Here is a 19,259-nt window from a genome sequence, read left to right on the forward strand (position 1 = left end):
GTCTTTAGGATTTTCTCTGTAGAGGATCATGTCATCTGAAAATGGTGAGAGTTTTACTTCTTCTTTTTTTTATTTTATTTATTTATTTTTTAAACTTTATTTTATTTTTAAACTTTACATAATTGTATTAGTTTTGCCACATATCAAAATGAATCCTCCACAGGTATACATGTGTTCCCCATCCTGAACCCTCCTCCCTCCTCCCTCCCCATACCATCCCTCTGGGTCGTCCCAGTGCACTAGCCCCAAGCATCCAGTATCGTGCATCGAACCTGGACTGGCATCTCGTTTCATACATGATATTTTACATGTTTCAATGCCATTCTCCCAAATCTTCCCACCCTCTTCCCCTCCCACAGAGTCCATAAGACTGTTTTATACACCAGTGTCTCTTTTGCTGTCTCGTACACCGGGTTATTGTTACCATCTTTCTAAATTCCAAATATATGCATTAGTATACTGTATTGGTGTTTTTCCTTCTGGCTTACTTCACTCTGTATAATAGGCTCCAGTTTCATCCACCTCATTAGAACTGATTCAAATGTATTCTTTTTAATGGCTGAGTAATACTCCATTGTGTATATGTACCACAGCTTTCTTATCCATTCATCTGCTGATGGACATCTAGGTTGCTTCCATGTCCTGGTTATGGTAAACAGTGCTGCGATGAACATTGGGGTACGCATGTCTCTTTCCCTTCTGGTTTCCTCAGTGTGTATGCCCAGCAGTGGGATTGCTGGATCATAAGGCAGTTCTATTTCCAGTAAGCTATATATGACAAACCCACAGCAAACATTATCCTCGATGGTGAAAAATTGAAAGCATTTCCTCTAAAGTCAGGAACAAGACAAGGGTGCCCACTTTCACCATTACTAGTCAACATAGTTTTGGAGGTTTTGGCCATAGAAATCAGAGCAGAAAAAGAAAAGGAATCCAAATTGGAAAAGAAGAAGTAAAACTCTCACTATTTGCAGATGACATGATCCTCTACATAGAAAACCCTAAAGACTCCACCAGAAAATTACTAAAGCTAATCAATGACTATAGTAAAGTTGCAGGATATAAAATCAACACACAGAAATCCCTTGCATTCCTATACACTAATAATAAGAAAACAGAAAGAGAAATTAAGGAAACAATTCCATTCACCATTGCAACGGAAAGAATAAAATACTTAGGAATATATCTACCTAAAGAACCTAAAGACCTATATATAGAAAACTATATAACACGGTGAAAGAAATCAAAGAGGACACTAGTCGATGGAGAAATATACCATGTTCATGAATTGGAAGAATCAATATAGTGAAAATGAGTATACTACCCAAAGCAATTTATAGATTCAATGCAATCCCTATCGAGCTACCAACAGTATTCTTCACAGAGCTAGAACAAATAATTTCACAATTTGTATGGAAATACAAAAAACCTCGAGTAGCCAAAGCGATCTTGAGAAAGAAGAATGGAACTGGAGGAATCAACCTACCTGACTTCAGGCTCTACTACAAAGCCACAGTTATCAAGACAGTATGGTACTGGAACAAAGACAGAAATATTGATCAATGGAACAAAATAGAAAGCCCAGAGATAAATCCACACACCTATGGACACCTTATCTTTGACAAAGGAGGCAAGAATATACAATGGATTAAAGACAATCTCTTTAACAAGTGGTGCTGGGAAATCTGGTCAAAAACTAGAACACTTTCTAACACCATACTTCTTCTTTTCCAATTTGGATTCCTTTTATTTCCTTTTATGCTCTGATTGCTGTAGCCAAAACTTCCAAAACTATGTTGAATAGTAATGGTGAAAGTGGGCACCCTTATCTTGTTCCTGACCTTAGGGGAAATGCTTTCAATTTTTCACCATTGATGGTAATGTTTGCTGTGGGTTTGTCATGTATAGCTCTTATTATGTTGAGGTATGTTCCTTCTCTTCCTGTTTTCTGGAGAGTTTATATCATAAATGAATGTTGAATATTGTCAAAGTCTTTCTCTGCATCTATTGAGATAATCATATGACTTTTATTTTTCAATTTTTTAATGTGGTGTTTTACATTGATTGATTTGTGGATATTGAAGAATTCTTGCATCCCAAGAGTAAAGCCCACTTGGTCATGGTGTATGATCTTTTTAATGTGTTGTTGGATTCTGATTGCTAGAATTTTGTTAAAGATTTTTGCATGTATGTTCATCAGTGATATTGGCCTGTAGTTCTCTTTTTTTGTGTGGCATCTTTGCCAGGCTTTGGTATTAGGGTGATGGTGGCCTCATAGAATGAGAGTGGAGGTGTACCTCCCTCTGCAATTTTCTGCAAGAGTTTGAGTATTATAGGTGTTAGCTGTTTTCTAAATTTTTGGTAGAATTCAGCTGTGAAGCCGTCTGGACATAGGCTTTTGTTTTCTGGAAGATTTCTGATTACAGTTTCAATTTCTGTGCTTGTGATTGGTCTGTTAAGATTTTCTATTTCTTTCTGGTTCAGTTTTGGAAAGTTGTACTTATCTAAGAATTTATCCATTTCTTCCATGTTGTCCATTTTATTGGCATATAATTGCTGATAGTAGTCTCTTATGATCCTTTGAATTTCTGTGTTGTCTGTTGAGATTTCTCCATTTTCATTTCTAATTTTATTGATTTGATTTTTCTCCCTTTGTTTCTTGATGAGTCTGGCTAATGGTTTGTCAATTTTATTTATCCTTTCAAAGATCCAGCTCTTGGCTTTGTTGATTTTTGCTATGGTCTCTTTTGTTTCTTTTGCATTTATTTCTGCCCTAATTTTTAAGATTTCTTTCCTTCTACTTACCCTGGGGTTCTAAATTTCTTCATTTTCTAGTTGCTTTAGGTGTAGAGGTAGGTTATTTATTTGACTTTTTTCTTGTTTCTTGAGGTATGCCTGCATTGCTATGAACTTTCCCCTTAGCACTGATTTACAGTGTCCCACAGGTTTTGGGTTGTTTTGTTTTCATTTGTTTCTATGCATATTCTCTTTTTATATCTTCTGTGATTTGTTGGTTATTCAGCAGTGTGTTGTTCAGCCTCCATATGTTGGAATTTTTAATATTTTTTCTCCTGTAATTGAGATCTAATCTTACTGCATTGTGGTCAGAAAAGATGCTGGGAATGATTTCAATTTTTTTTGAATTTACCAAGGCTAGATTTATGGCCCAGGATGTGATCTATCCCAGAGAAGGTTCCGTGTGTGCTTGAGAAAAAGGTGAAATTCATTGTTTTGAGGTGAAATGTCCTATAGATATCAATTAGGTCTAACTGGTCTATTGTATCATTTAAAATTTGTGTTTCCTTGTTAATTTTCTGTTTAGTTGATCTATCCATAGGTATGAGTGGGGTATTAAATCTCCCACTATTATTGTATTATTGTTAATTTCCCCTTTCATACTTGTTAGCGTTTGTCTTACATATTGTGGTGCTCCTATGTTGGGTGCATATATATTTATAATTACTATATCTTCTTGGGTTGATCCTTTGATCATTATGTAGTGTCCTTCTTTGGCTTTTTTCACAGTCTTTGTTTTAACGTCTATTTTATCTGATATGAGGATTGCTACTCCTGCTTTCTTTTGGTTCCTATTTGCATAGAATATCTTTTTCCAGCCCTTCAGTTTCAGTCTGAATGTGTCACTTATTTTGAGTTGGGTCTCTTCTAGACAACATATATAGGGGTCTTGTTTTTATATCGATTCAGCCAGTCTTTGTCTTTTTGTTGGGGCATTCAACCCATTTACATTTAAGGTAATTATTTATAAGTATGATCCCATTGCCATTTACTTTATTGCTTTGGGTTTGAGTTTATACACCCTTTTGGTGTTTCCTGTCTAGAGAAGATCCTTTAGCATTTGTTGGAGAGCTGGTTTGGTGGTTCTGAATTCTCTCAGCCTTTGCTTGTCTGTAAAGCTTTTGATTTCTCCTTCATATTTGAATGAGATCCTTGCTGGGTACAGTTCTGGGCTGTAGGTTATTTTCTTTCATCGCTTTAAGTATGTCTTGCCATTCCCTCCTGGCTTGAGGACTTTCTATTGAAAGATCAGCTGTTATCCTTATGGGAATCCCCTTGTGTGTTATTTGTTGTTTTTCCCTTGCTGCTTTTAATATTTGTTCTTTGTGTTTGATATTTATTAATTTGATTAATATGTGTCTTGGGGTGTTTCACCTTAGGTTTATCCTGTTTGGGACACTCTGGGTTTCTTGGACTTGGGTGATTATTTCCTTCCCCATTTTAGGGAAGTTTTCAACTATTATCTCCTCAAGTATTTTCTCATGGTCTTTCTTATTACCTTCTTCTTCTGGGACTCCCATGGTTTAAATGTTGGAGTGTTTATTGTCCTGGAGGTCTCTGAGATTGTCTTCATTTCTTTTAATTCGTTTTTCTTTTTTCCTCCCTGATTCACTTATTTCTACCATTCTATCTTCTACTTCACTAATCATATCTTCTGCCTCCATTATTCTACTATTTGTAGCCTCCAAAGTGTTTTTGATCACATTTATTGCATTATTCATTATATATCGACTCTTTTTTAAAAATATATTGACTTTTAAAAAATTTCTTTGTTAAACCTTTCTTGCATCTTCTCAGTCCTTGTCTCCAGGTTATTTATCTGTGATTCCATTTTGATTTCAAGATTTTGGATCATTTTCACTATCATTATTCAGAATTCTTTACAGGTAGATTCCCCATCTCTTCTTCTTTTGTTTGGTTTGATCGACATTTATCCTGTTCCTTTACCCGGTGGGTATTCCTCTGTCTCTTCATCTTGTTTATATTGCTGAGTTTAGGGTGGCCTTTCAGTATTCTTGCAGTTTGTGGAGTTCTCTTTATTGTGGAATTTCCTTGCTGTGGATGGGGTTGTACAGGTGGCTTGTCAACGTTTCTTGGTTAGGGAAGCTTGTTTTGGGTTCAGGTGGGTGGAGCTGGATTTCTTCTCTCTGGAGTGCAATGAACTGTCCAGTAATGAGTTATGAGATGTCAGTGGTTTTGGATTAACTTTGGGCAGCCTGTGTATTGAAGCTCAGGGCTGTGTTCCTGTGTTGCTGGAGAATTTGTGTGGTATGTCTTGCTCTGGAACTTGTTGGCCCTTGGTTGGTGCTTGGTTCCAGTGTAGGTATGGAGGTGATTGATGAGTTCCTGTCGATTAGTGTTCCCTAGAGTCAGGAATTCTCTGGTGTTCTCAGGATTTGGACTTAAGCCTCCTGCTTCTGGTTTTCAGTCTTATTTTACAGTAGTCTCAAGACTTCTCCTTCTATACAGCACCATTGATAAAACATCTATGTTAAAGTTGAAAAGTTTCTCCACAGTGAGGGACACCCAGAGAGGTTCACAGAATTATGTGGAGAAGAGAAGAGGGAGGAGGGATTTAGAGGTGACCCGAATGAGATGAGGTGGAATCAAAAGAGGAGAGAGCAAGCTAGCCAGTAATCACTTCCTTATGTGCGCTCCACAGTCTGGACAACTCAGAGATGTTCACGGAGTTATACAGAGAAGAGAAGAGAAAGGGAGGAGACAGAGGTGGCCAGGAGGTTAAAAGGGGGGAAATCAAAAGGAGAGAGACAGATCCAGCTAGTTATCAGTTCCCTAAGTGTTCTCCACCGTCTGTTACACACTGGTGATTCACAGAGTTGTGTAGAGAAGACTAGGTGGAGGAAGGAGACAGAGGAGACCTGCTGGAGAAAAACGAGAGTTCAAAGGGAGAGAGAGAAGTCAAGCCAGTAATCTAGTTTCCAAGTAAAATGGGTACTGAAGATTGGGTTCTCAAAGGTACAAAAATGATAACAAATACCAAAAAGCAAAGATTAAAAATCTAGAATAGAGGTTTGATTTTCAAAAATGCAATATTAAAGAAAATAATAAGAAGAAAAATACAAAATAAAACAAGACAAAGTCACAAAAATTATATATATGTGTATATATATATGAAGTTTGCTTTAAAAAATAGGGTCTTTTTTTTGCAAAGTAATAGTAGGTTATAAAAATGAAAATTAAAGGAATAATAGAGGACTTAAAATTAAAAAAAATAAAAGAATGGTCATAAAAATAGTAAAAATATATCTGGGACTTTCTCTGGTGGTGTTGTGGACAGTGTGGGGTCAGTTCATTTTCGGATAGTTCCTTGGTCCGGCTTATATTTCTCAAGATCTATAGCCCCCTTCCTATGTAGTCAGTACTAACTACAGGATTTTAATCTATTGCACCTGTCACTTCCAAGGTGATTCCTTCTGTTATAGCTTCTTCTGTTTGCTGGTCTCTTCAATGTCTGATTTCCGCCCTGACACAAGGCGGGCAGTGGTGGACACTTTTTTTAGGCTCACTTGTTCAGTCGCGCTGTGGGGAGGGAGGGACGCTGCAAACAAATAACACTGGCATGTGCTTGCAGTGCCTCACCCACACTAGGCCTGCCCCCGCTCATGGTGCGTGTGCCCTTCCTTCCCACACTGCTCAGGCTGTAGGATGCTCTGCCATCTGAGGTCAGCCCTGGGCTGCATGCACCTCCTAGGTCTAAGCCACTTAGGTTCAGGAACTCGGGTAGTCCTCAGAGGCACAGACTCGGTTGGGCCTGCATTTTGTGCCAGTCCCAGGTCCAAGCAGCTCAGGTGATGAGGTGTTTGGCAAGTGCAGTCACTGCAACTTATCGCCTCCCCTGTCCCTGCCACTCGGTTTTTTTGGGTGTACAACCGGTGGACCTTCTCAAGTGGATGTCAACCATCCAGAACCCTAAGAAGTCTTAGTTAGCAAAGAAGCCTGCTTGCAGTTTGGTAGATAATGCCTTTCTGGGGCTACGATTGCCCCCTTCCAACTCTGGCTGCCTGTCACTGGAGGGGGATGGTCTGCAGCGGGCTAGTTCTGTTCAGTCCTTTGTTCTGTGTGTGGGCCTGGTAGGATCTTAGGTTAGAGCTTTGTGTGTGGTAACTATCCCACAGTCTGGTTTGCTAGCCTAAGTTAGTTCACTCAGATTGCCCTCGGGGCATTGAGGCCTGGTCCTTACTCTAAGCAATGCAGCTTGCACCTCCCTGCCCTGATCCTGCTTGCTAGTGGTGGGTGCAGTCATCTGCGCTGCTTCTCTGCTGGGGGAGTTACCGTTGGGCTCATAATCTGTGGGTTTTAATTATTTATTTATTTTCCCTCCCTGTTATGTTGTCCTCTGTGCTTCCAAGGCTTGCCACAGACTCGCCAGTGAGAGTGTTTCCTGGTGTTTGGAAACTACTCCCTTTTTAAGACTCCCTTCCAGGTACAGAGCTCTGTCTCTACCTCTTTTGTCTCTTTTTAAATTTTTTAAATATTTTTTCATATCTCCTTTAGAAGACAATGGGCTGCTTTTCTGGGTGCCTGATGTCCTCTGCCGGCATTCAGAAGTTGTTTTGTGGAATTTACTCAGCGTTTAAATGTTCTTTTGATGAATTTGTGAGGGAGAAAGTGGTTTCCCCATCCTATTCCTCCAACATCTTAGGACCGCACCCCCCTTTTTCTTTTGGTTTTCTTTTTCATGGGCAGTATTCTTGTTTTTCCTTAGAAGATATTCTACTCTAAATGTAGAGTCATAAGTCTGAATTTTAAAGTCACTTAAGTAATGTGTTGTTATAGGTAGCTAGTCAACAACCTGATGCAATTAGATTTACTAGTCTTTGTTCTCAGCTTGTTCAGTTCAGTTCAGTCCTTCAGTTGTGTCCATCTCTTTGCAATGCCATAGACTGCAGCACGTCAGGCTTCCCTATCCATTACCAACTCCCAGAGCTTGCTCAAGCTCATGTCCATTGACTTGGTGATGCTATCCAAGTATCTCATCCTCTGTCTTCTGCTTCTCCTCCTGCCTTCCATCTTTCCTAATATCAGGGTCTTTTCCAATGAGTCAGCATGTTTAATGTGCATTCAGTCTCTCTCTCTTTTTTTTTTATGTAGAAAAGCAATTTATTCCATTATAAGCACTTAACACAGTTAGTCAAGGAGAGTAACAGGCCTGCTGGTGAAACAGGTCACCCAAAATAGAGATGGTATCAAACTAGTGGTCAAGGACTAACCCCTTAAAAAAAAAAAAGCAACTCTTATCCAGGATTAATTTAATTTTAAAAACAAATACAAGCTATTGGTTCACTCTTCTCAACTTAACTGGACAGTCTACCTGTGGTATAACTGTCAGGTAAAAACATACATCTTTACAACTTGGTGGTCCCAAGTTTTTTTAAAAAACCATTTCACAGAAAGGAAAGAAATAATATGAAAACAGCTCAAGAAATACACTAACAAGCAAAAATATATGGGGAAGGAGGAACACATTGTTTTGACTTAACTGAAGAAACTGAGAGGAGACTGGGTTCAGGACGTTTGAATTTCTCAGCAACCACATGCGGGACACCCAGGGACGGCTGGACAGCACACGCGGGCTGCTGTGCGGCCTGGGCGCTGGAGTGGCCGAGGCCATGGTGGTCGTGTGCCCCATGGAGACCATCAAGGTGAAATTTATCCATGACCAGACCTCTGCCAGCCCCAAATACTGAGGATTCTTCCACGGGGTCAGGGAGATTGTGCGGGAACAAGGGCTGAAGGGGACGTACCAAGGCCTCACGGCCACCGTGCTGAAGCAGGGATCCAATCAGTCTCTTTTTAAATCAACCAACATGAATTAAATTCCTCTCTGTCCCTACTGCACTCCCAACTCTAGGCCAGAAACAAAAAAATGCAGAGACTGAAGGCTGATTCCAGCACATCACTGTGGAGATTTCGCTCCCACTTTTTTTTTTGGGAAAAAAAAAAGTTGCTAACATTCAAATCATTAGATTGTACTTAAAATCCAAACTTTGATTCTCTTGAAAACATGGCCAACTTGCCTGCTTTCCAGCATGGGTGAAGTGGAGAAAAGGCTGCTCCCACTGGTAAAGTCTGTGTTGCCCAGATTCCAACATGGCCACTAGTCCTAGTATCATATCTCCTGCCTCCTAGGGCCATGAGCTTGTGAGAACTAGACTTATAGATATCTTAAGATAAAGACTACCTTTGTCTTGATCAACTTTGACTTTGAAGCCTTTAACCCAGAACCTAGCACACAGTTTTTCCTTGTACAGTTGTTGGATGATATAAAATATCTTGTGGATGCATATGACATTTCTTCCAGTACTGAAACCATGCAGTTGAAGTATTGCTCTGCCCTAAATCTTTGATGCAGACTGGCATCAGAGGTGAACCTGATGTCTGTCAATAGACCCACTACCTAAAGCCAGTTGTATGTCCCTGGGATGTCCCTGAAGACTTCACTTTGCCATTTGACAACTTATCCTCCTAGTAATCTCCTCTCCAATGAAGACAGTATTGCACATCTCATGAAGTGGCTAGGAAGATGACATGAAACCACGAATGTCGAGCATGGCTCTTAGTATCCATTTTCATGGTGTTCTTAGCAGTTTTTTCTCCATGTAGGCAAGGTTCTCTGTCTTCTTAGATGTCCATGCAGATCAGTTTGATTTTCCAACCAAGCTTCAAGGAAGAGATTACAGTTCAATTCTCTGTATTCTGAGAAGCTTCAAAGGCCACTGACCAAGGACAGTGATGAAGGTAAAGATTTAATCAAGAGCTTTTTGTTTTTTTCAGATCTTTTAGTGGCCTAAAGGGGAAAACTCGGGTAGGTCAGAGCATATATAACTAGGGGTTCCTGGTCACCACTATATGCTAAGAACCCAACCTTCCCTGAGTACCTGGAGCCAGGAAAGAAGCATGAAGTGGCTTGTGGTCCTTGGGCTGGTGGCCTTCTCAGAGTGCATAGTCAAGTAAGTATGGGACTGTAATTTGCATCATATTCCTTTCTCGGATTTTCCTTTTCATCTGATTATTCTTCCACCCATCAGGTTTAGAAGGGAATGGAATATTTCCCTAAGAGTCTTATAGCTCAAATCTTACTTATTGATAAGCAACTTGCTATAGGAACTGTGGATCCTAAGGTCTTGGTTGGGTTGCACAAATCTTGGGGTCCAGTCATGTCATGACCTATTGAAAATGCAACTCCTTGTAACTGTTCAGTGTACAGTCTATGCAGATGTCCATGTGGTCCTGTGGAATAGCACTTTCTACATTTTATTCAACATGTCCTCTATTGTCCCTATCTACTTCAATGTGTATATGCCTATGTCTGCATCTCTGTGTCACTGTCACTTATCTCTCCATCTCTTTGGAAGTCACTTGGAGTGTATTTCTCTTTGTGTTGTTTGCTTTTAATTTTTCATTTGACTTGTCCTTCCTTCTCAAGCCTCTGAATTCCCTTACTTGTTTGCTATATCTTGGACTCTTCTTTCAATTCTCTCTTCTCTGTCAACTTGGAGAAAGATACACTGTTTTATATCTGACAAGCAGTGTGACCACAGCCAACTCAGAAACCTCTTGCATTTCAAATTGCTCCCTTGTAAAAGAGGATGAGCCCCCCTTCTACCTCCTTCCTTGAGATTCTTTGAGAAGGAATGAGTGGGATGGCAACAGCAATACTAATGGCTGTCATTGTTGAGACTGGAAGATCCCCTGGAGAGGGAAATGGCAATCCTCTCCAGTATTCTCCCCAGGAAAATCCCATGGATGGAGGAGCCTAGTAGGCTACAGTCCATGTGGTCACAAAGAGTCAGAAACCACTAAGTGACTTCACTTTCACTTTCTATCCATCACTTCACTTATCCCCAAGATATCCTATTTGGAGGGTTTGTATTGTTATATTCTACCATTTTACCGAAGGGGATACTGAGACACCACATGGTCATATGGCTCACTCAAGATTGCAGAACAGAACCTGTATTCAATCTATATCTTTGCCATGATATATGCATAAAGTTCTGATAATAATGTGTCTCATAAAAATGATTAAAAAATACAGAGGGCCATTACAATGACAGTTATATCTTAACACAGACAGCTAATTGTGACTTCTTCTTTGTTTTCTTTGTCAAATGCTCGGTGAAAGAATACCTCTAAGGAGAGTGAATACCATGAGAAAAATCCTTAGTGAAAAAAATATGCTGAACAATTTCCTGAAGGAACGTGCTTACAGACTGTCCCAGATTTCTTTTCGTGGCTCAAATCTAACTCACCCACTGAGAAACATCAGGGATGTGAGTATTTTGGGAGGATGGTGCTCCACAGCGCCCCCTGTTGCTCTAGCCTAGCACTGGGGCTCATCTGGAGGTACCTGGTGGGATGATGGGGATGGGGTTCCTGCAGGAGGCAGAGACACTGGAAAACAGGGACCCCCAATCAGAGGAGAAGGCACTCTCATACTCAACTGTTGGTCTTGGTGACTGGGCCTGGCAATTACCAGGTGGCAGGTAAATATCCATTTCTGTGTCAAAGATGTGTCATTTGTTTGAGGGTGATTGTTCCTTCTGAACTAAGTGAGCCACTCAGTTACAGATGAAGAGTGAGCCATCAGTGATCAAAAGGTAGTACCAACTGCAGAGCAATTGTGAATCCCCAGGCAGAGGAATTCAGTTTCCATAGATGCAAGAACGACAGCACTAAAAAGTTACTGAACCTGTATTCCATGTATGGCCATAAGAATCAGTGTGGTTACTGTTTTTAGATTAGACAAAGGGCTTATTTTGTCTCAAGAATGCCCATGCCAGCCTGAGAGATAGGCAAAGGGTAAATACATGTCAAATGAAAGGATCACCTGTGTGGTGTTGATTGATTGCGGTCTGAGTTTGGGGGAGTGGCTGGGGTTGATCAAGAAGGACCTCCTGGAGACGTGAGTGCTAAGGCTGGGTTTGAAGAGACTACAGAGCTTCTCAAACGAAGGCACCAGGACTTCCCTGGGTGTCCAGCGGTCCTGGAGGCCCAGTGGTTATGCCTCTGGGCTTTCCATGCAGGAGGAACCACTTCAACGCCTGGTCATAGAGTCAATATCCTGCATACAATGTAGCACAGGAAAAATATATCAAGTGCAGATACCTCTGTGACCAAAGTCTGTGAGGTGCACAGTGGTTAGAAAGTGATCTCAAGAGATATGTGACACCCAGAGGGAGTCAGCAGCTTGGGAATAGAAGGTAGCCAGTTCTGTACTAACCCACTCCCTCCTTCTCTCTGTAGTTGGTCTATGTGGGTAGAATCACCATTGGAACACCCCCTCAGGAATTCCAGGTTGTCTTTGACACAGGCTCATCTGACTTGTGGGTGCCATCCGACTTTTGCACCAGTCCAGCCTGTTGTGAGTACAGATACCTCATACCCGGACCATCCTTCACTTGCCCTGCCACCCTGTTTCCATCCTTGGCACCTGATGACACTCATCTCTTGTGTCTGCAGCTACACACGTTAGGTTCAGACATCTTCAGTCTTCCACCTTCCGGCCTACCAATAAGACCTTCAGGATCACCTATGGATCTGGGAGAATGAAAGGAGTTGTTGCTCATGACACAGTTCGGGTAACAGTATAACATATGCTGAGTCAGGACTGGCTAGGGAGTGACCAGATTCAGGACCATCTGGCAGGACCCTTCCTAGCCTAACTCCCATAGATATTGGCCATCTTATCCACAGGATCATGTCTCTGGGGAGGCAGTATCCGTGGTGACACACGAGTAAACAGATTAGCTAACCCAGAGAGTGGTTTGAGGTGTGGACTTGCAGCTCCTCTGCCCATGAGCAGTTTAAGGTTCATTTTGCTGGGAGCGAGAAGAAAGGATAAAAGCACCCACTTTTATATTCACACACTGTTCCAGGCACTTTCAGGTGATAACTGGTTTAATCCTGCAACAACCACACACAGCAGTTACTCTGATTAGCTCATGAGACATATGAGGGAACTGAGGTACAGACAGCAAGGTCCTTGCTGAGGGTACACATGTGGTTAAAGGTGGAGCTAGGCTGGCTTTTCAGGACTGAAGTTACCGTGGGTTTCTGTGGACAGGATAAAACTGATCTGAGGACCCTGGGAGCAGTCAAGGGCTTCAGGTATCCAGAGTCGGAAACTGGGGGTCTGAGAAGTCAAGGGGCCTGATAAATGAATTCTCACTCTAGAGGACCCTTGAGAGTCTAATAAACCTATGGCCTGCCTCCCCCCAAATACTTGAGTAGTTATGTTCCCTCTTTTCTCTCTCATACACCTCACAGGAATATACACAATTCCCCAAAAGTGATTTCTGCGGGCAGTAATTTCATAGAACCCTGCAAGCAAGATTGTGTTTTCGGCTTCTGTCTTCCTGGACAGATGCAGAATCCACAGTACATTACAGAGAATGCAGTCCATTCCTGTCATTAGGTCACAGTGATGCCAGAGAAGGCCATCTTGCTCTCGATTGTTTTGTCCATAAGGTGGCATGAATGGGACCTGGCCTGACTCTTGGTTGCCCCACCTCTACAGAAGCCACGAGGCCAAAATGACTCACTCAGGTGGTATTTTTCAGAGTGGCAGATGTTATAAAATTCACAGCCTCTCTCAAATGGAACCCAAATTCCCCTTCCAGCTTGATCTCACTGTCTGTCAGCCACCAAAGACAGAGCCCAACCTCAATTCTTCTCTGAGGACCTAATGGCAATGCATCCCAGCCCAGTCCTAGCCCCACTTCAGGTATCTGTAAGTGGGAACACTCTTCTTTCCCACAGATTGGGGACCTTGTAAGCACTGACCAGCCGTTTGGTCTAAGCACGGCAGAATACGGGTTTAAGGATATGCCTTTTGATGGTGTCTTGGGCTTGAACTACCCCAACATATCCTCTTCTGGAGCAATCCCCATCTTTGACAAGCTGAAGAATCAAGGTGCCATTTCTGAGCCTGTTTTTGCCTTCTACTTCAGCAAGTAAGTTTGAAATGGACAATCCATTTCACCAAATTAGCTGTAAGATGCTTTCAGTTACACAAAAATTATAGAACACTTGATAAAGAAGTATCCTGAGAGATAATCTAACCCAGGATAACTATGGACCCAGAACCCTGCCTGGCTTTACCCCTGGCTTTTATAAATAAAAGTTTATTGGAACACAAGCCTACTCCTGGGCTCAAGACCAGCGACTTGGTCTAGGGGGATGAATGATGAGGAAAGCTAATGGAAGGCAACAGGAAACAAGTTGAAGGAAAAGGCATTAGGATTTGCTTATGAATTTGATAAGGAAGGAAGGAGAAGGATGGTGGATATCTTTCCTTCCTCATTAGCATTTCACTGGGAGCCCAGGACCAGCTACCCAATTTGTAGGAGCCAGTGAGAAATGAAAGTGTGGGACACAAAAGTGTGGGACCCCTTGTTTAAGAAATATGAGACACTTCAAGACAGGGAGAGCAGAAGTGGAGTCCCTTCTGAGTTTGGGGTCCTTTTGACAGTAGAGATCACAGGCCATTGGAGCCAATTCTGGGTGACCTGAACCCACACCCTTAGAACTCCCAGGCCTTGATTTTCCTGAAAAATAACAAGGTGGACAAGGGGAAAGCCAAAACACTTCAGCACCCTGTCCTCTGAGGGTGTCTAAGCACTCAGGTCGCTGGAGGTCCAGGGCATCTTCAGAAGACATAGTAGGCAGAGCCCAGCCAAGTGATTCAGCTTTTAACCTCCTCTGTGCCACTCATTAGCCTGTAACAGACCTTAGTCTGGATCTCAATCTCTCCTAGACTCGATTTTTGCATCTGTACCTGGGGACCTTATTAGGGCCTTGATGGGTAGACAAGCACAGCTCTCAGACAGTTCTGTTATTACTGTCCTCCAAGGATCCCCCCCTCTCTTCTCTCTACAGAGACAAGCGGGAGGGCAGTGTGGTGATGTTTGGTGGGGTGGACCACCGCTACTACAAGGGAGAGCTCAAGTGGGTACCATTGATCCAAGCGGGTGGCTGGATTGTACACATGGACCGGTAAGCCTCTCCCTCTGAGGGTCAGCCCAAGTGATGCTCCCGCTACTGTACATGGACACAGGCAGAAACACACAAATGCATTCTCAGACACACAGTCACACAGACATATACACCACCCAAAATGACACAGACAGACACACAGAAACATGGAAACACACAAGCAGACACATAAAAACATACACAGCAACACATAAAAACATGCATAACTAGTCAGAGACACACAAGCACACACAAAAAAACATGCAAACACACATACAAACAAATAGACAAGCACATAAATACACAAACAACTCATGGGTTCATAATCTGAGCATGGCTCTAATCAGGGTCCTAAAAGGCACCAGAGAGGTCTGTGTAGCTGGGAGAAGGCTGCACCCACTTCCTTTTGAGGTGGGGGAGTATGGTTAGAGAACTCTACAGTGTGGTGAACAGAGGATCAGGGAGAATATCTCTAGCCTGAACAGAGTTACGATAAGACGACCGACTGTCCAGGGCTACTTAGGACATAGGAAATTCTCAGTACAGATAAATGTCAGTTAAAAAACAGGGACAGTCCTGAGAAAATGGGGAAAACTGGTCTTCTTAGGGAGCAGCTATCCAGCAGTGGAGAGTGGTTGCCTGCAGTGTTAAGACATGAAAGCAACTAATAGAAAAGACACACCAAATTCTTGGGCACACAGTGGGACAGGGGCTATTACAGAGGATCAGGAAGGTGGGATCCAGGAGTGACCTGAGGACAAGAGGCATAATTGATAGGATTCTGTGCGAGACTGTCAGACAAAAGCTGACCTGTCATTTGAAGTTTCTATGGGCTAGTCATGTATTTCCTGGCCAGGGTCTCAGGGTTTGAGCTGGTTGTAGAAGCAGTGCTGGGAGACACCCTCTCCCAGAGAAGGCCCTCTCTCCCCCTACTGTGAGAATATGCTGCCCCTGCGAATCTCCATCTTCACTCTGTGTGTGACCCGTTATTTGTTCCCCAAAAGATACAGCTCTCTGGAGGTTACTTATTGTTTTCTAAGTTTTCATTCACTCATTGAACAGACAAGCTTTGGGCATCCACTGTGTGACAGGCACTTTAGGGAGGCAAGGAGAATAAAACTCGCCCTCACATCTAAGAAGGCAGATGTACATGAAGTGACTCGCCTACATAGTGAATTATGACTTTGGTACATGCTAGACATGAGGAGGAGAAGGCAATGGCAACTCACTCCAGTACTCTTGCCTGGACAATCCCAGGGATGGCAGAGCCTGGTGGGCTGCCCTCTATGAGGTCGCACAGAGTCGGATATGACTGAAGTGAGTTAGCAGCAGTAGCAGCGACAGACATGAGGAAGGGTGTACAGAGAATGACTAAGACAGGAGACTCATAAACACTTGGGGAAAGACTTCCCAAAAACAATAAAATTAAGCTGGAATCTGGAAGATGAGGAGAAATTTCCTAGTCAAAGTGCAGTGGAGTCTTCTAGGAAGGAAGACCAGATTGTGTCAAGGTACAAAAATCCTGGTGTATTCAAGTACTACATTCAAGGGTGTCAAGAAAAGTACTGTGTCGATAGCAAAGGAAAAGAGGGCAAGAGACAAAGGGCTGTTTAGGAGACAGTCAGGAAGGGGGCAACTCTGGGGAGGCTCAGAGTTACCCTGATGCCCACTTTCTTCCATTGTTTCTCAGCATCTCCTTTGAAAGAAAGGTTATTGCTTGTTCTGGAGGCTGCGAGGCCCTTGTGGACACCGGGGCACCATTGATTGATGGCCCAAAACCACTGGTCGATAACATACAGAAGCTCATCGGCGCCACGCCACGGGGTTCCAAGGTGAAGGGTCATGCCCCAGGGTCACTCCCAGTCTTCACACACAACAAGTATCACCAGGGCCAACCTCTCACCCTCTCTCTTTAATAGTATTATGTTTCATGTTCTGCGGTCAGTACCCTGCCGTCTATTATCTTCACCATCAACAGCATCAACTACCGACTGCCAGCTCGAGCCTACATCCTCAAGGTGAGAGGACAATACTGAGGGTTAGTTCTCAAACTGGAGCTTGCAGGAACCCTTGGGGTGCTGCTTGGAGGAGGGCGCCCTCTGGAGGCCATGTCAAACCATTGCAGATGCTGCTGAACCCGGTGGCTGGGCCAGTGACTCCCACAAAACCAATCACTTCAGAGTAAATGGCCGTGTGGGACACTGATCTTCCTGAAATAAATGTGGAGAGGCCACACCATATGGCATGGTGGGAGTCAGGGAGAGGGGAACACTAAGATTCTCAGTCCTCAAAGAGCTTCAATTCAATCTGAACCCTTAGGTGCATGAACATGAAATTCAGCACTAGCAGTCCCTGAAATGGGCCATGTTACAAGGAGAATATCTGGGGATAGTCCCAGTGTGATGTCCCAGCATAAGTTAACAGGCTCCCTTCCCTTCTCAAAGTTTTCCTGGTTTGGATGATAAATTACATGGTCAGCCTAGTTCTCGGCTGTATTTTCCCTTGCTCCGGCCAGGTGCCTCCTTTGTGAGTTGGGATACCCCTCTGTGGGGAGGTTGGATACTAAGGTGAATACTGGGTGCACAGTGACTCCTCTGTCCCGGCACAGGGTGGAGGCTTCATGTCAGCTCCCTGCGGGAGTTCAAAGCAGGCTGATGGGCTCAAAGAAGGCTTTGAGGAAGAGAGGGAATTTCAGGAATTCTAAAACCACAAACTCATTGAGCCATATGGAGAGTTGCTTGATTCTAGGCAAAACTGCACTGGATTCCATGCAAATGGCATCTCAAGATGATCTGCACTGGGACACTGGGGACTTACTAGGGGTGATGAGGGCTACAGACTGACCAGTGCAAATGGGAAACAAGAGTAGTTAACCCAACCAAGCCTGGAGTGGCCAGAGAGGGTGAGTGTGGGCTGAAGGAAGCTTCGCAGATTTCCAGAGTTAAAGCTTCAAGAACATGTTGTGGGCACTGCTCTATTTAAGATGGATAACCAACAATGAGTTGCTGTGTAGCACAGGGAACTCCACTCAGTTATATGACAGCCTGGATGGGAGGGGTGTCTTTGGGACCAGGATACCTGGATACATATGGTTGAGTCCCTTTACTGTCCACCTGAAACTCAGAATATTGTTAATCAGCTATACTCCAATACAAAATAAAGTTTTTTTAAATAAAGTACAGATTGTGGGGACGCAGAAGGAGAACCAGCATTCTCTGCAGAGAAAACAAGGAGCAAGAGTCAGAAGGAAAGAAACAGGGAGTGAGGAGAGCTATGGACACACTTGTTCTTTTCAAAAAAAATTATATTGAAACGTGGCTAATCTTCATTGTGGCATTAAGTTCTGCTGCACAGCAATGTGACTCAGTTATACACATAAAAAATATATTTTCTTATTCTTTTTCATGTGATTTATCACTGAATGTTGAATATAGTTTCTTGTGCTCTACAGTGGGACTTTGTTGTTTTTCATTCCTCTGTTTCTGAACTACCACTCCTCCCCTCCCCCACACCCTTCCTCATGGCAACCTCATGTCTTGGACCTCTTTGATTTTGGATGAACTCTCATATCCCCGGCTGCTGAGAAAACCCCTTGATACTTACCAAAAGAGGGAGATAAAACAAAGAATTGTGCTGGGTCTGGATATTGGGGGGAGTCACTGGTAAGGGCTCACGCTGACTGGTGTATGTCTCTGATTCCCCCAGGATTCTAGAGGCCACTGCTATACTGCCTTTAAAGAGCACCGATTGAGTCTACCTAAAGAGTTCTGGATCCTGGGTGACGTCTTCCTGAGGCGGTATTTCTCAGTCTTTGATCGAGGAAATGATAGGATTGGCCTGGCAAGGGCAGTATAAATGCTTGGAGTGGTTCAGGAATCAATGAGGCTGCTCCTAACACACACTCACTCACACTTTGGGCACTGTTGCCCAGGATGCTGGTGAACTGTGTTTGGTGGTCTGCACACCCTATTCTCAGTAAAGAATAAAGGGTATCACTCTTAATGGTGCTGAAACAAATGGTTGCCTCTGTTTGTGTCTGGGATTGAAGTACCTAGAACCAAGTCTGAATCAAAATTGAGAGGATCCCACCTCCACCTGCCCTCAAGGAAAAGGGAGACTCATTGAAATGATTCTGGGAATCCAGGACACAAGACTCAGAGCAAATACAAAGATCTCTGTGACTGGACTCAATAAATCAGAAGTCATCAGTTCTCTCTTTCTCTCTCTCGGCCTTTCCCTTCCCTCTTCTTTGATGGTCTTAGCATGACAAATTTCTTCCTTAAGGCTTCTACACCTAATGAGGGAGTCCAAGCTACCTGTCCTAGGGTATTATATCCTGAAGGCATCTCCTAGTAAAGAAAGAAGCTTGGAGCCATTAGAGTTCAAGGGTATTCTCTGAATGATGTATCTCAGTGCACATGTACAGCCCTAGATCAGCCATCCTGGCAGGGCCATGGGGTCCTATG

At 43.0% G+C, this 19,259-nt stretch overlaps 1 protein-coding gene across 1 annotated transcript; it reads left to right on the forward strand.

Moving 5' to 3' along the window:
* The first annotated feature begins 9,666 nt into the window (after nucleotides 1-9,666).
* LOC147342103 (pregnancy-associated glycoprotein 1-like) lies at nucleotides 9,667-18,699 on the forward strand. The gene is made up of 9 exons (XM_086384743.1): nucleotides 9,667-9,767; nucleotides 10,943-11,090; nucleotides 12,064-12,181; nucleotides 12,280-12,398; nucleotides 13,579-13,772; nucleotides 14,698-14,814; nucleotides 16,484-16,625; nucleotides 16,713-16,811; nucleotides 18,499-18,699. The coding sequence occupies exons 1-9, from the start codon at nucleotides 9,667-9,669 to the stop codon at nucleotides 18,646-18,648; spliced, it is 1,188 nt and encodes a 395-aa protein (XP_086240869.1). The 3' UTR covers nucleotides 18,649-18,699.
* The last annotated feature ends 560 nt before the right edge of the window (nucleotides 18,700-19,259 follow it).

This window comes from Bos grunniens, chromosome 29, assembly GCF_055505025.1.
Source record: "Bos grunniens cultivar Pamir isolate PY7600 chromosome 29, Bosgru_T2T1.0, whole genome shotgun sequence".
NCBI lineage: Eukaryota > Metazoa > Chordata > Mammalia > Artiodactyla > Bovidae > Bos > Bos grunniens.